Source organism: Mesoplodon bidens, assembly GCF_964165515.1.
Source record: "Mesoplodon bidens genome assembly, chromosome: 15".
Taxonomy (NCBI): Eukaryota; Metazoa; Chordata; class Mammalia; order Artiodactyla; family Ziphiidae; genus Mesoplodon; species Mesoplodon bidens.
Genome location: NC_138171.1, coordinates 14,575,921 through 14,590,194, shown reverse-complemented (window position 1 = coordinate 14,590,194; position 14,274 = coordinate 14,575,921). Strand labels below are relative to the sequence as shown.

Sequence of the window (14,274 nt, the reverse complement as noted above, 5' to 3'; positions counted from 1 at the left end):
ACTCATTGCTCTATCGGCCCGGAATGCTCTTCATCACCCCTATCTCCTTCTTCCCTTTACTGAGTTAATCTATTCACTCTTCCTATTCCTGCTCCAAAGGCACTTTCCCAAGGAAGCTCTCCTGCCCTCCCAGCAAGGTGAGAGCCCTCTAGTGTGCACCCTCAGATCTCACCATCCATTTCCCTCCCAGCACTAATCATGACTGGTATTTCTGCTTTGATTAGTTGTTCACTGTCTGTCTCCCCCGACCTAGACTGCAAGCTCCCCAAGGGCAGGAATGCCTCAGCCTTGCCCAGGGGCTGCATCCTCAGCACCTGTGTGACAGGACCAGGCACGTAGCAGATGCTCGGTGGATACTTGCTGAGGGAAGGTGGTGTCATGGGATTGGCCGGAACCTTTCCTGCTACCCACCCAGAAATACCTCTCTCACTGGGCTTCCCTCCACCTGCATTTCCTTCATCACAGCCTCCTCCGAGACCAAGTATTGCAGATGTCCAAGGAACAGACAGGAGAAAGGGGCTCTGTTTCAGGCTCAGCGCTGGGCAGTTTTCGCACTCTCCCTCATTTAGACTTTATTTTAGCTGTAGCTCATTATTATCCCCCAACTACAAGTGAAGAAATTAAAGAAGCAAAGGCTCAGCCAGAGCTGCTCAAGGTCATGCAGAACCATGATGTGAACTCTGGTTTATCTGAGTCCAATGTCTGGGCTTGCTTCTCTCAGCTAAGCTGGGCTTTGAACCCTGAGTTTCTGCTCTGAGGGATCAAGGAACACCACGATAAGAGCCTTTCTATTCTCAAGGTGTTTTCACATCTCTTTGATCCAGAGTAGCTCTTACTGGTCCCATTTTACAGATGAGAAAAATTAAGGCCCAGAGAGGTGAGGGGACTGAGTCAGAAAATGACTTTATGACATGCCTGCTACCCCAGCCCTGAGCTGCAGCTCCTATTTTAGTATTCTCCAAACTCCAGGCATTCATAACCTACTTTCACAAACGTTCCTATAGCCACATACCACAGGGCTCATGTCTCCTTAATATTTTCCTCCAACTAGACTCAGCATTTTAGTTAAAGAAATGTATTTAAATGGAAAACTCTCTATCGCTCCCATACGTAGAAAACAAGAATCACTTGTCATACATAGAAAGTACCCACAAAAATAAAGACATGAAAGCAAAGCAAAATGGCTAGATACCACTGCTGGCTTTAGTCTCTGGGCCTGAGGCTTGCTCTTTCTTTTGTAAAAGGCCAATTTGGAAAGGTTAGAGAGTTAAAGTTTTTCCTCACCCTACTGAGACTTTCTCCCCAGCAGAAGCAGATGGATTCTACATGCGTCGATAAAGGAATATTTTTCTCACTGTCTGAGTCGATGTTATTTGATACCTTGTCCTCATGACCCCCGGACTCTCTCCTGTATTGAGGCCCCGTGAAATGGGAAACACGGCACATCTGCTCCTCTGATATGAGTGTGTACTTTACCTAAGTAACAACGCTGTTAGTAATTATTGATGGTGAGCGACATTCACTAAGGGCCTGGGCTTAGCAGGTGGGTTCCCACACCACCTGTGATCCCCACATCCCTGGGAGGCGAGGAGGACTACAGGCACCACATTTGACATGAAACTGTAACGACTTAGGACGGCCACTCGCTACTGAGCACGGTTCATCCCGCCGCAAAGCTCAGGTGAAACCCCAGGGTACCTCAGGGTTATCCCTCCATACAGGAAGGAGATCCAGAGCCAGCCCACCAACAGGAACAGCAGCATGAGAGGGAAGGCGAAGATGAACCAGGAGCCGAAATTCACCACGTCGCACTGTGGGAAGAAACTGGAGAAAAGAGGGAGGTGAGAGCCCGCCGAGGTCAGCCACGCCGATGGATGCACGTATACTTACAGAGGAAAACCAAAGGAAGTACGCTAAATATTAACAGTGGGATTGAACGTCGTTCCAATTTCTCTTCTGTATTTTCTGAGTGTTCTATAATGTGTCTATATTGTGCATGATCAGAATAAACTAATAAAATTGTATTTGGGGAGCAAAGACCAAGGAGAACATTCAGGGCAGCCATTTCCTTGTCTCCCCAGGTTCCCCGATGGGGATTCAGAACCCCACATTAACCCCATATTCCTTTCAAATACCCTCCTTCCTGACCAGAAGGTCCTAGCTTGTGCAATTAAATGTTGTATATGATTTGCATGTAATTTGCGTGCACTTTACTCAAAATCCTTCGTTTGATACTTCTACTTACAGCTCCAGCATTTTCCCCCTAATTTCTTTTCAAGTCGGAACAAAGGCTTGCTCACATCAGAGCAGACAGGCAGCCTAAAAACCCTCTGATAGCAAATGCCCTCCCATTCTCCCCAACCCCCAACTCAGGATCAGCCCCTGAGGCCCCCAGAGCCCACGTCTTTCCTGTCCAGCCCTGGGGATGTGCTCCAGCAAGAACTAATACCCAACACTCTGCTTTGTCCTCCCAGTCAACTGCCCGTTTGCTGGCACTTCCTGCTAATGGAGGAGACTAAAGGGTCAGCCCAGATCGTCCCTACATCTGAAGCAGGGCCATCTTGGCTTCTGGTTTTCCAGTCTCACAGCCAAGTCTTGCTCAAAGAATGGAGACAAAAAGACACCAAAGGTTTGCAGTGGGCTGAAATCAAATGGGGGAATACTGATACCTGGCCCCCATCCCATACCTCCTGAATCAGAATCTCTGCAACCGAGATCCAAGCATATTTTTTTTTTCACCTTCCCTGGAGACTCTAAAATGCACCCATGGCTGAGAATCACTGTTTTTCATCATACTCTTAAAATCAAAGGATTTGAGAACCTGAGAATATGGTGCAGGGTTAAGGTTTTAAAATTGGTTCATGAGGTAAGACATGGGCGTACTTAAGTTTTCTCATGAAAATAACTTTGACTACCCGCAAGTATAGTACTGATTTATGTACACCAAGCCCACTCTCAGGAAGACCAACCCAACCGGCTTTCCCTCCATCATCCCAGTAAGTCCTTGATTCTTTGGTTGAATACCAGATAAAGAAGCTGGCCAGCACATGTGGCCATGTTGAATATCAAATAATTTTGTTGCTGTTTGTTTGTCAAATGCTTACATTCATATATTAAGTGCATCTCTACTGCAATGAAATCTTAGAAACCCCACCTCTCAGAATCCTGGAATCTGAAAATACTTGGAATCTTGAAGGATTCTAAGGATTTTTTAAATCTTCAGACTAAGAGGTTTGGAATAATGGAATCAACGACAAGCCATCTTGTCGAATCCTTCTCTGATTCTCACGCCCTGACAGATGGCCACCCAGCCTCTGCTTGAACAGTTTCAGCGATGGGGAGATTTCACTTCTTGGCAGAATCCACTCCACTGCTGGCCCGTGTGGCTGGTTGCAAAGCTTCTCACGGCACATCACAGCCACACACCAACACCTCCCACCGGGGTTGGTTTTAGAAGCAGATGTCATATCATGTCACCCCTCGGCTCTCAGCTCTCCTCTGACTCCCCATCTCACTTTTAGGAAGAGCTGCGTCCTTACAATTGTTGCCTTAGTCTGGCCTCTTCTTACCTTATCCCCTTCTGAACCCCAGCCTGGCTGGTCTTTGTGCTGTTCCCCAGGACAGTCCCACCTTTGTACGAGCTATTCCCTCTGTCTGGGATGCTCTTCCCTCCTGTGTCCACAGAGTTCACCCCCTCACTTCTAAGTCTCTGCTCAAATGTCACCGTATCAGAGAGATCACACATCCATGACCAACCTACATAAAACAGCATCACTCCTGTCACCTCCACTCCATTATTCTGCTTTATTTCATAACTCGTCACACCCACATGTTATATATTCTTTTGCTTTTTCCTGTATTGCTTGTCTCTCCCACCAGAATGGAGGTGCCCCAGAGTAAGGACTTTGCTGGGGTTTGTGCATCGCTGGCTCCCCAGAGCCTGGCCAATAGAAGACATTCAACAGACACCCCTGAATGTTGGATGGAGGAGGAGAAGAGTAGAAGGAACAGAAACCCCAGTGCTGGGGAGGGGGGCGGCGCTGGCTTTTACCTCTTGAGCTGGCCAAGCAGGATGAGGTTGGGGGCCGTGCCCGTGAGGGTGGCGGTGCCCCCGATGCTGGCCGAGTAGGGGATGGAGATGAGGAAGCCCTTCCAGATGTTCCTGCGATATTCCTCCTCCTTCTTAGAGTTAGCCTGGAGATCCGTTGGAGCCTCCGCCTCCTCAGGACAGTCTTTGCTTTAAACAAACCCAAAGAGAAGCCATTCAGAAGACACTCAGAATTCCTGGCCTTATGGGGAAACACACTGCCCAGGACGGGAGAGCTAAGTGAACTTTCTAGAAGGCTATTGGCACAGGCTCCAAAAACCTCTAAAAATGTGCAACCCTTCAGCTTAAGTGTTCTACTCTGAGAAGTTGTCCTAAAGTAATAACTGGTATTAAATATAATTTAAATGGAAAACAACCTAAATAACCATCAAAAAGGGATTGGCTAAAAAAGATGATCCTCTTTCTGGATGGAATACCAATGCAGCTATTAAAAATGGTGATGCAGATGGGTGTTTATTAAAATGAAAGATGTCCATTATATAAAGTGAAAAGGTAGGTAAAAGCACTACTTAGTTTTTTTATTTTAAAAATATGCACATATTTCATGAATATATGAATATTAAGAAAAGTCTAGAATGGTATACACAAAGTTGTTTTGGTGCCTTTCTTGGGGACGGAATTATGGATTTTTTTCCTCTTTTGCTTTTTATTTGTACTATCTGGGTTATTTTCCTGGTACAGTTGAGGAGTTTGGGGGAAAAATAAAATTAAGAATTGTTAATTATATGATTAAAAGATAATGATGTTGACACAAATTTACTGAGGTGAAAAGATGTCCACTACACTCCACTAAGTGAGATGATGCGTTATAAAGTGGCATATGTAGCATGATCAATTTTTTTAAATAAAGAAATGCACTTATGTATATAGAGAGATATCAAGAAACAGTCTAGAATCGTATTTACTTAACTGTTCTAATCTATCTTTGGGAGTGAGATACTGAGAACATTTTTCTTTTTGTTTAAGAGTTTTTTTCTTTTTACTTGTGCAATTATAAAATGTTTACAAGCAAATAAAACTAAGAATTGTCCCTGCCTAACAAATCAATTTCTTTTAAAGAATGAAAGATAGTTCAAATATCTTCAGGCCTTAATTACTAACATGAGGGGCCCCTTCTCCAGAGGGCAGTGGGGTTGTGATCTGGGTCTGAAAGGAAGACAACGGCTGGAAGCACCTGGAGACAGATGCCTTGGCCTGACGTTTCAGGGTGAGAGGCCTGGTCAGGAATCTGTGGCCTCCCTCAGACCTGGGGCCCCAACCAGACTGAGCCTCACAGGAGAATGAGAGAGGGAAAGGGCCCTCAGGCTCGTCTTGTTCACTCCCTTCCTCGTTTGGATGGGAAACGGAGGCCCGGAGTGGGGCTGGGGACTGCATCCAGTGGACATGGAGTTCCAGAGAGTGGGGATCAGCTCTTTTCCAAAAGACTCAGCACAAGCTCTGCGTGGGCAGGTGGTTCCCAGGTTGCATGGTAGTGAGTAGCTGGGCCAACTATAGAACCCATATCTCAAAGCTGGACTCAAAGCCCCCAAACAAGGTGCCAGGAAGGAGCGCAGGCCATGGGATAAGATAAACTCATGTAAAATCATGTCCCTCCTCTGCTAGAACCCTCCACCAGCTCCCACCTCATTCAAAGTCAAAGCTACCTCAATGGCCGATGAGGTCCCACATGATCTGTCCCTCTACCATTATCTTCCTGCCACACAAGCAATCTCTCTGACCCCCAGGTCCAGCCACACTGGCTTCCTGGCTGCTTTGAACTCTCAGGACTTTTGCACCTGCTGGTCCTTCTGCTGAGAACTCTGTTCCCACAGATCCTTCACCTCCTACAGCCGTTTGCTCAAGAATGACTTTCTTAGTGAGGCCTTCCCTGACCACCCATTTAAAAACTGCCCTTTACCCCAACCCCATCCCTAGCCTGCTTTCCTGCTTTGTTCTCCTGCATAGCACTCACCAACCTTCTGACACACCATGGATTTTACTTGTGTATTTGTTTCTCCACAAGGGCAGGCGTTTTTTTTTTCTGTTTGTTGCTGTATCCCTGACAGTACCTGGCTCACCGTAAGCTCTCTATAAATATTTGTTGAATGAATGAAACAGACCTGACTGATGCCCAGCAATGCCTTGAGCAAGTCACTTCACTTCCTGCTGTTTGTTTCATCACCATTAAATCGAGATAACAATGCCATTAATAACAAGCATTACCATCCGTGCATGGAAGGCCCAGAAACCTGCTCTAGCTACAGGTTCTCATTTAATATCAAAACAGCCCTAGAGGGTGGGTTCTGATATCATGTCCAGTTGGTAAGTGAAACTAGCTGAGGTTCAGAGAGGTTAAGTGACTTGTCCAGATCACAGAGCCGGTGAGCGGCAAAGCCAGGCTTCAGAGCCAGGCCTGCATGGCTCTAAGCACCCAGATCTTATCCACACTGCTATATACAAAAGACACCAAAGACTAAATGTGCTGTCAGTGTCAAGATACTTCCTAAGTCACACAAGTGCGAAGGGTGTCTCAGGATATTTTTTGTCTTTGGAGCCGCTTGGCCTGGTACACCCTCTCCTCCACGACTGTCGTGTGGCTTGTGCCTCCTGCTCTTCTGGTCCCTCCGTCTAGACCCTGCACCTCAGCAGACCTTTAGGGATTTAATGTGCTCCCTTGCCCTTCCCACATTTGCTTTTTTCAAGGAGCCTGGAGCCAAAGCTATAAATGGTGGAAACTTGGGCATTAGGTCATTTGGAGAAAAATTGGGGGGTAGGCGGAGGAGCATTGAATTCTTGCTCATCATCTCCTTATATCAAGCACTGGCTCCTCTGTGAATTTCACCAGGAACTCACTCTTCTGTGCCGGCAATAAATTGCATCTCCGTGGGCACAGTATGCAGGCCGTTTTTCCGCACAGCAGCTAGGAGGAAAGAACACGATGTCTTTAGTGTGATGTAGTAAATGGGACAGGAGTGTACCATTCTTGTGCAGTCAATCAAGAGTGCTTCCTGAGGTCCTGACCTATACGAGTCATTGGATCCAAAAAAAAAAGATACTCCAAATTCCATTCTCCTGTCCCACCCATCCCTTTTTGGAGAGGGCTTCAGGGCCGCGGGCAGGGAGTTAGCTGCAAGGCTGCTTGACAACCCATAACTCAAGCCTAGGCTAACCTGAGCTGTCATTGTCAAAGGGATGTTTGGGAAAGACTAGCTCTAAGTGGTAATGGGTCAGCAATGGGATGGGTGACCCCAGTCTGTCATACCTTCAAAAAGCATTTATTGAGCACTTACTGTGTACTATTGACTATGAGCTTGGGGTACACAGTGAATAATATAGGACAGTGTCCTTGCTCCCATGAGAGTTATATTCTAGAAAGGGAGACAGACAATAACCAAATAAAGAAAACTTCAAGTTGTGATGAAAGTGACAGTGGAAATGAAACTGGGCGATGTGATGGAAAGTGACTGCAGCGTGGGGGGGAGGAGCAGGTGGACTCTTGTGACCAGGTCAACAGAGAAGACATATGAGCTGATGGCACTTGAGCTGAGACCTCAAGGATAAAAAGGAGCCAGTCATCTGAAGAGTTGTGGGAAGAGGGGTGGGGGCAACAGGAACAGCAAGTGCAAAGGCCCTGAAGTGAGAGTGTGTGTGGTGTGTTGGGAAGCAGGAAGGAGATCAGTGGGGCTGGAGGGGCACGGAGGAGGAGGAGAGGTGGGAGAAGAGGCAGGAGTGAGGTGGCAGGAAGTGGTGTGGATCACACAGAGGTCTCGGGGCTCACAGCAAGGACTTTAGCTTCTCCTCTGAGCCAGATGGGAGTGGAGCCAGGGGAGTGTTTGAGCAGAGGAGAGTCAGGACAGGATTTGACTGCATTTTTTTTTTTTTTTTTTTTTTTGCGGTACGCGGGTCTCTCACTGTTGTGGCCTCTCCCGTTGCGGAGCACAGGCTCCGGACGCGCAGGCTCAGCGGCCATGGCTCGCGGGCCCAGCCGCTCCGCGGCATGTGGGATCTTCCCGGACTGGGACACGAACCCGTGTCCCCTGCGACGGCAGGCGGACTCTCAACCACTGCGCCACCAGGGAAGCCCTGACTTCATTTTTAAAGAAGCCCTTGCGTGATAGGTCAGTCTCCCTGCAGGAGCCTTGGAGTGTCGTGGAGACAACTGAAGGGATTCAAAGTTTCTGTAGCTGAAACCATCACCAAGAGCAAAACAATCCATCCCAGGGCATTGGAAATGTGACTGGTAGCTGAACACATGGGTTCAGGGTTCAAGTCCTAGCTCCATCACCCGCTTTGCGACCTTAGATCAGTGTGGTTCCCACCTGGGGTCGATTCTGCCTCCAGGGGATACTGGACAATGTCTGGAGACATTTTTGGTTGTTGCAACTGGGATGGGGGGAGTTGGGGTGCTACTGGTATCTAGTGGTCAGAGGTCAGGGATGCTGCTAAACATCTTACAGGACATAAGTCAGCCCCCACAAGAAAGAATTATCCTACCTAAAATGTCAAATAGTGCCCAAGTTAAGAAGCTCTGGCTTAGATAAATCCCTTGATCTCCTTGAACATCTTTAATTCATAAAACGGAAGTAATAATTCCCCTAGGGTTATCAAGAGGATTAAAGAGTTGACTTATTTGCTATAGACAGAATGTTTTCATCACCCCCCAAATTCATACGTTGAATCCTAATCCCCAATGTGATGGTATTAACAGGTGGAGTTTTGGGGAGGTGATTAGGTCATAAGGGAGGAGCCCTCATGAATGGGATTAGTGCCCTTATAAAAGAGACCCCACAGAGCTCCCTTGCCTCTTCCACCATGTGAGGACACAGTGAGAAGACGGCTGTCTACAAACCAGAAAAAGGCCCTCAACAGACACCGGATCTGCTGACGCCTTGATCTTGTACTTCGCAGCCTCCAGAACTGGGAGAAATAAATACCCAGCCTCTGGTATTTTTGTCATAGCAACCTGAACAACTAAAACGTCATTTAAAGCAGGGATTAGCAAACTTATTCTGTACAAGGCCAGTAGTAAATATGAAAAGCTATATGATCTCTGTTGTAACCACTCAAATCTGCCATGATATCATGAAAGCAGCCATAGACAATACAGAAATGAGTAAGTGTGACTAAACATTTATTTTTGGATACTGAATTTCATATAATCTTCACGTCACAGAATCTTCTTCTTTTGATTTATCCAACCATTTAAAAACATAAAAACTATGCTTAGCTCACAGGCTGCGTGAAAAACAGGCAGCAGGCTAGATTTGGTGGGCCCAAGTTTGCCAGCCCCTGATTTTAAAAATTTAACAGGAATCTGAGCACTCATGGGGATTTAGAAAATGTGGGTTACTACCAAGAAAGAATAAAAGAGTGGTCCCTGAAGTCTGCAACTGGTCTGACCCAGATACGACACATCATTCTCTTGTTGGACCTAAATAATCTTACACATCACCGACTTCAGACAAAGTCACTCTGAGACTGATAAAATGAGCCAGAGCAAGGACACCTCATAATCTCGTTTAAGTGCAAAGCCATTTGCCACCCACAAAATATCAAGCTTCCACTTCTCTTGCTAAATAAATGGTTACTTCTTGCCTAACCACAGAATCGTCCCCAGTCTCTGACAGCACCCAATCTAGAGCAAACCCTGCTTCCTTAGCCCCCATCCCCATCCCAAATGACCCAACCAAAGCCCAAATCCTATGAGAGGTGCTTTCTAGCACCCTCTGAGTTGACTGTAGTCGCCCGTGGTGTGTGCTCTCCCCCACTGCAGCAACGATAACAAACTCAACCTGTTTAACTACAGATGTATTCCTGGGGGGCTTTGGCCACGTGGACTGGGTGGAAGGGTCTAGACTCCAGCCTCAGCTCTTTCCCTGTCTCACCAGGGTGCTTGGGGAAGTCCCTTCCCTTCTCCACTCTGGGCTGTTCTTTTCCTGCTGGTACCACGAGGGAGCAGCATTCCATGGTGGCTGACTGGGTCATTTTTACTGTGCCTGAGGCTGGCCCTGCTGACCACCAGCAGGGGTCTGAAGGCTAAATTCAGATCAGCTCACCCTGGGCCATGGGGACAAGGGCTTCAGGGCTCCCGTGATGGGAACACATGTCCACATGCAACACACGGGGCCGGAGGCCGGGGCACTGAAGCAGGAAGTGAAGGGCTGTTAATAGGACACTGATGCTGGTGGGCAAAGTCGCTCCCCAGGGGATGGCCAGACAGGAAGAACCCTGACCCAGTGACTCCCTACCCCCCACCCATCTCTAGCTCTCTCTGTACCCTTCTCATCCGGGTTGGGAATGGCTGTCACGCAGCATCAGATGTCCGCAGAGCTCACCAGCATCTCGGGTATAACAATAGGCCACCTTCCTCAGCCCTGGATGAACATTAGAATTTGCTGAGAATGCCCAGGTCCCACCCTGGAGGTTCTGGTTTAGAGGCTCTGGGGACTCAGTATTTTTAAAAGCTCTGTAGGTCATTCTTTTGGGCAGGCAGGGTTGAGAAGACTCCCCTGAAGTTAGAGATGGGGAACTAAAGCCTCCAGTGGCTGCCCATGACCTTAGAGGGGGTGAATGCTCACCAGTTTGCCACAGTCCTCACCTGGCCGCTTTTCTCAGCCATGGAAGCTGGTTGCTGCCAGCATCGGAGTTGGAGAGCCCTGATACAAAACTGTACGTGCTATAGACGAGGCAGCGGAAGCTATTCATACACACACGGCTATGAACAGTAATTATCTGTAGCAATTAAAATTAGGAAGGAGGGAGTTTCACTTTTTCTTTATGCAAATTAGTAATGTGAAAAAATTTGATACCAAGCATTATTTTTTTCTAGTGATGATGATAAAACCAATGAAGATGAAGTTGAAAAAAACTTGGAAAACCAAGGTGCTACTCAGCCCCTAGCAGCTCAGCTACTCTTAACCATTTATCCCGGGTCATCCCTGTACTTCCTGTGACCACAGTGACCCAAGTGACCACACGAAAACAGGCCAAAGTCTCCAAAGGTTCTGACTTCCCTGGGTCCAGAAATCGCAGGCTGGTTAGGAGCTTGGTGCTTACGTAAGATCTTATTCAAATAATAACAATCCCTGAGTTTATATTGGGTGGGGGAACTGAGAACTTTCACATTTGTAATCTTACAGCAGCCTCAGAACAGACTGGGAGAGCTGGGCAGGGGTTATTACCTTCCTCTTTACACCTCGGGAAACTGAGGCCCGGAGACATGGGGGAAGCGTGGGATCAAGATGACCCACTGGGTTAATGGCAGAGTCGGGCTTGTTCCCAGGACTACTGATTCCCCACCCCTTGAATCTCACCCCACCTCCAAAGGCACTCACCTGGCTCTGACCTGGAATAGCTAACTCTAATCGAAACTCCCCGGTATGACTGAAATGTTCTTGAAGTCTGGCACACAGAAGGCTCTCAGGAAAGAGTTCTTGTATCAGATTAGGTAAACAGCACCCCAGGGAAAGTCAAAGGTCCCCAGGATAGGCAGTTTTACATCCATTAATTTACTGAGTTCTCACAACTACCTGGGTGGTAAGGATTAATATCCCCATTTTATATATGAGGAAACAGGCGTAGAACAGTTCAGTAACTGGTTTGTTTATTTATTTATTTATTTCACACACTTACTGATTATCTACTACGTGCCAAACAGTGTTCTAGGTGAACAATACTATAGTTCACAGCAATGAGAAAGATTGACACAAGCTCCCATGGAACTTGGAGTCCATGGAGGAGACAGGTAATAAACAAATCCTTCTCAACTAGCAGTCATAGGAAACTTCAAACTGAGTCAAGGTGTAGGGTCTTATTACCCACTCTTTCTAATTCCTGGAACTCTTACATTGGTTTTTATATAATAGCAATTGTATAACTGCCACGTATTAACCATATCTATGTGCCAGGCTCTCATTTCTCATGTAAGCCTCACAACGATATGTACGAAACGGGTGGTTTTGTCCTCATTTTATAGATGAGAGAAGAGCCTCAGGAAGAGGCCCCCTCTCCCAGCCTCATGAATGAAGCGGGAAGAGGAGGGCAATGCTTAACTCAGCTTACAAGATTGCTTTTGGAATGACAGCATCTTGGGCATTCCTAAAGGAAAGGCATGGGTGGCAACCTAGCCTTCTTTGGGCAGAAAAAAGGAGGGGGAAGAGTGGTAGAGTTTAGATTCAAAAGCCAAGTGGACCCCTTACTGGCTGAGGGACTTTGGGCAAATACTTCACCACTCTGTGCATCAGTTTCCTCCTCTGTAAAATGGGCATGATGATAGGGCCACCCTTGCAGGGCTGACGTGGAGGATCTAAGGAGAACATGCATGTAGAAGGAGAAGCCACCACCCATGTGGCCCTGGTCCCCCAGGCAGTGCAAGGAGCAGAGTGTGTAAAGGAACTGAAGAGAAGCAGCAGGGCTGCCCTCCAAGGCTGAGGATCTGCAGGGGCTTGTCCAACAAGCCCTGCCCTGCCCCAGGCTCTATCTTGTTCTGGCTTGTAAGCACAGATTCCAGATTCAGACAAAGCTCAGCAGCTAACTCACCACGTTGCTTTGTGCAAAACATTTTGCCTCTCTGACCCTCCATCTCTTCGTCTGTAAAATGGGTGTCATGTACTCCATAGTACTGTCATGAAGATTAAATGAGCTAATGGGTATGAAAATTTCAGCACAGTGTCTGGCATAGGGTGGGTCTTCAGGAAATGGTAGCTCACATCATCCTTACAGTTGTTGCTCTGGGTGTCCCTCAGGGACTTAAAGCCTCCAGGAGCCTCCTCGCCCCTATCCTGGCCCATAAACAGAGTCTCCACTCCCTCCACTCCTGTCCTTACCTCCTGCCACCACGACAGAGCACAGAAACTGGATGAAAGAGAACATCTCTCTTTGCACTGGAATTACCCATTTTAGGTCTTGGGGCTGATCATTAACTAATCTCCGCTCTCTGATCCCGCCGCCTATGAAAACAGGGGTCTGGCCCAGCCTCCCAGGGTCTCCTGCCTCCTGACATCCTGCAGCGTAAGCGAAAAGACTCTGGATTTTGCATGACGCTGTGTGTGACCTTGGGCAAGTCCTTTCCCCTTCCCGAGTCTCAGGTTTTTCATCTTCTTTCATATAACGAGGGAATTGGCTTTCATACTTTTTTTTTTTTTTTTGCCACTAAACTCTTAGAAAAGACATCTTCTATGGGAGGCAGAACAACAGAGGTTAAGAGTACAGGCGCTAAAGTCAACCAACCTGGATTCAAAATACCAGAGCTGCTGTTTTGGAATTATGTGACCTTGGGGACTACTTTAACCACTTTTTAAATTTCTTCCTCCATTTCCATTGCTCTAAATGAGGTCAGAGCTAGCGCCACGTCATTCAGATGTAAGGCCCTTAGATGAGACCTTGCATAAAAGTAAGTACTCAATAAACATTGGTGATTGTTACTTGGAAGCTCAGGGTATAAAGTAGGTAAAGTGGGGGCAGCTGGGTTGAAATGAGAGCAGAGTTAACTGCTTGCTGCCACCCCAAGGTGACTATGAGGTATTCTCTTGGAGCCCCAAGACTCAGGGGAAACAGTTTGAAAGCTGACAAAGCCAATACCTGGCTCCTACTAAGGAATACTAGGGATCTGCAGACTATGGTCCATGGGCTGAATCTGGCCTGCTGCCTGCCAGCTGTGGTTTTCACATTTTTAAGTGGATGGCTAAAATCAGTAGAAGAATAATATTTTGTGATGTAAAAATTATACAAAATTTTAATTTCAGCACCCACAAGTAAAATTTCATTGGAACACAGCCACGCCCACTCATTTACATATTGTCTATGGATGCTTTCTCCCTGCAAGGGCAGAGTTTGAGTAGTTGTGACCAAGTGGCCAGCAAAACGTATTTTACTGTCTTGTCATTTACAGAAAAAGTTTGCCAACCCCTGCTACAGAACATCTCTTCCCTTCCATGTGGAAGACTTTGACCTTGCATAGATCCCGGCTCTACTATTTTACCAACACTATGATTGATTCTTCAACTCTCTAAACCTCGCCTGTAAAGTACTTATAATCATTTCTAGCTTTCAGGGCTGTCACGGAAATAAAATAATCAACACCCTTTACTGCATGATGGGGAAATACCCATACCACAGTAGGTGAGATTAACATAGGTGGCACATGGATCAATATTTAGATTTTTAACAGATATATATTTATTTTCACG

The 14,274-nt window shown here is 46.8% G+C and overlaps 1 protein-coding gene across 6 annotated transcripts in view; it reads right to left on the bottom strand.

Moving 5' to 3' along the window:
* SLC13A3 (solute carrier family 13 member 3) overlaps window positions 1-14,274 on the bottom strand; it is an 87,279-nt gene that overhangs the window by 28,816 nt on the left and 44,189 nt on the right. For 4 of the 6 annotated variants that reach the window (XM_081256933.1, XM_081256932.1, XM_081256930.1 and 1 more), the window contains 3 exons: window positions 6,941-7,007; window positions 4,052-4,237; window positions 1,699-1,824 (listed from right to left, as the gene is read on the bottom strand). In XM_081256933.1, coding sequence (XP_081113059.1) covers window positions 1,699-1,824; window positions 4,052-4,237; window positions 6,941-7,007 — 379 coding nt within the window. The remainder of the gene's footprint in view (window positions 1-1,698; window positions 1,825-4,051; window positions 4,238-6,940; window positions 7,008-14,274) is intronic. The other 2 variants (XM_081256931.1, XM_081256935.1) reach the window with 2 other exon arrangements.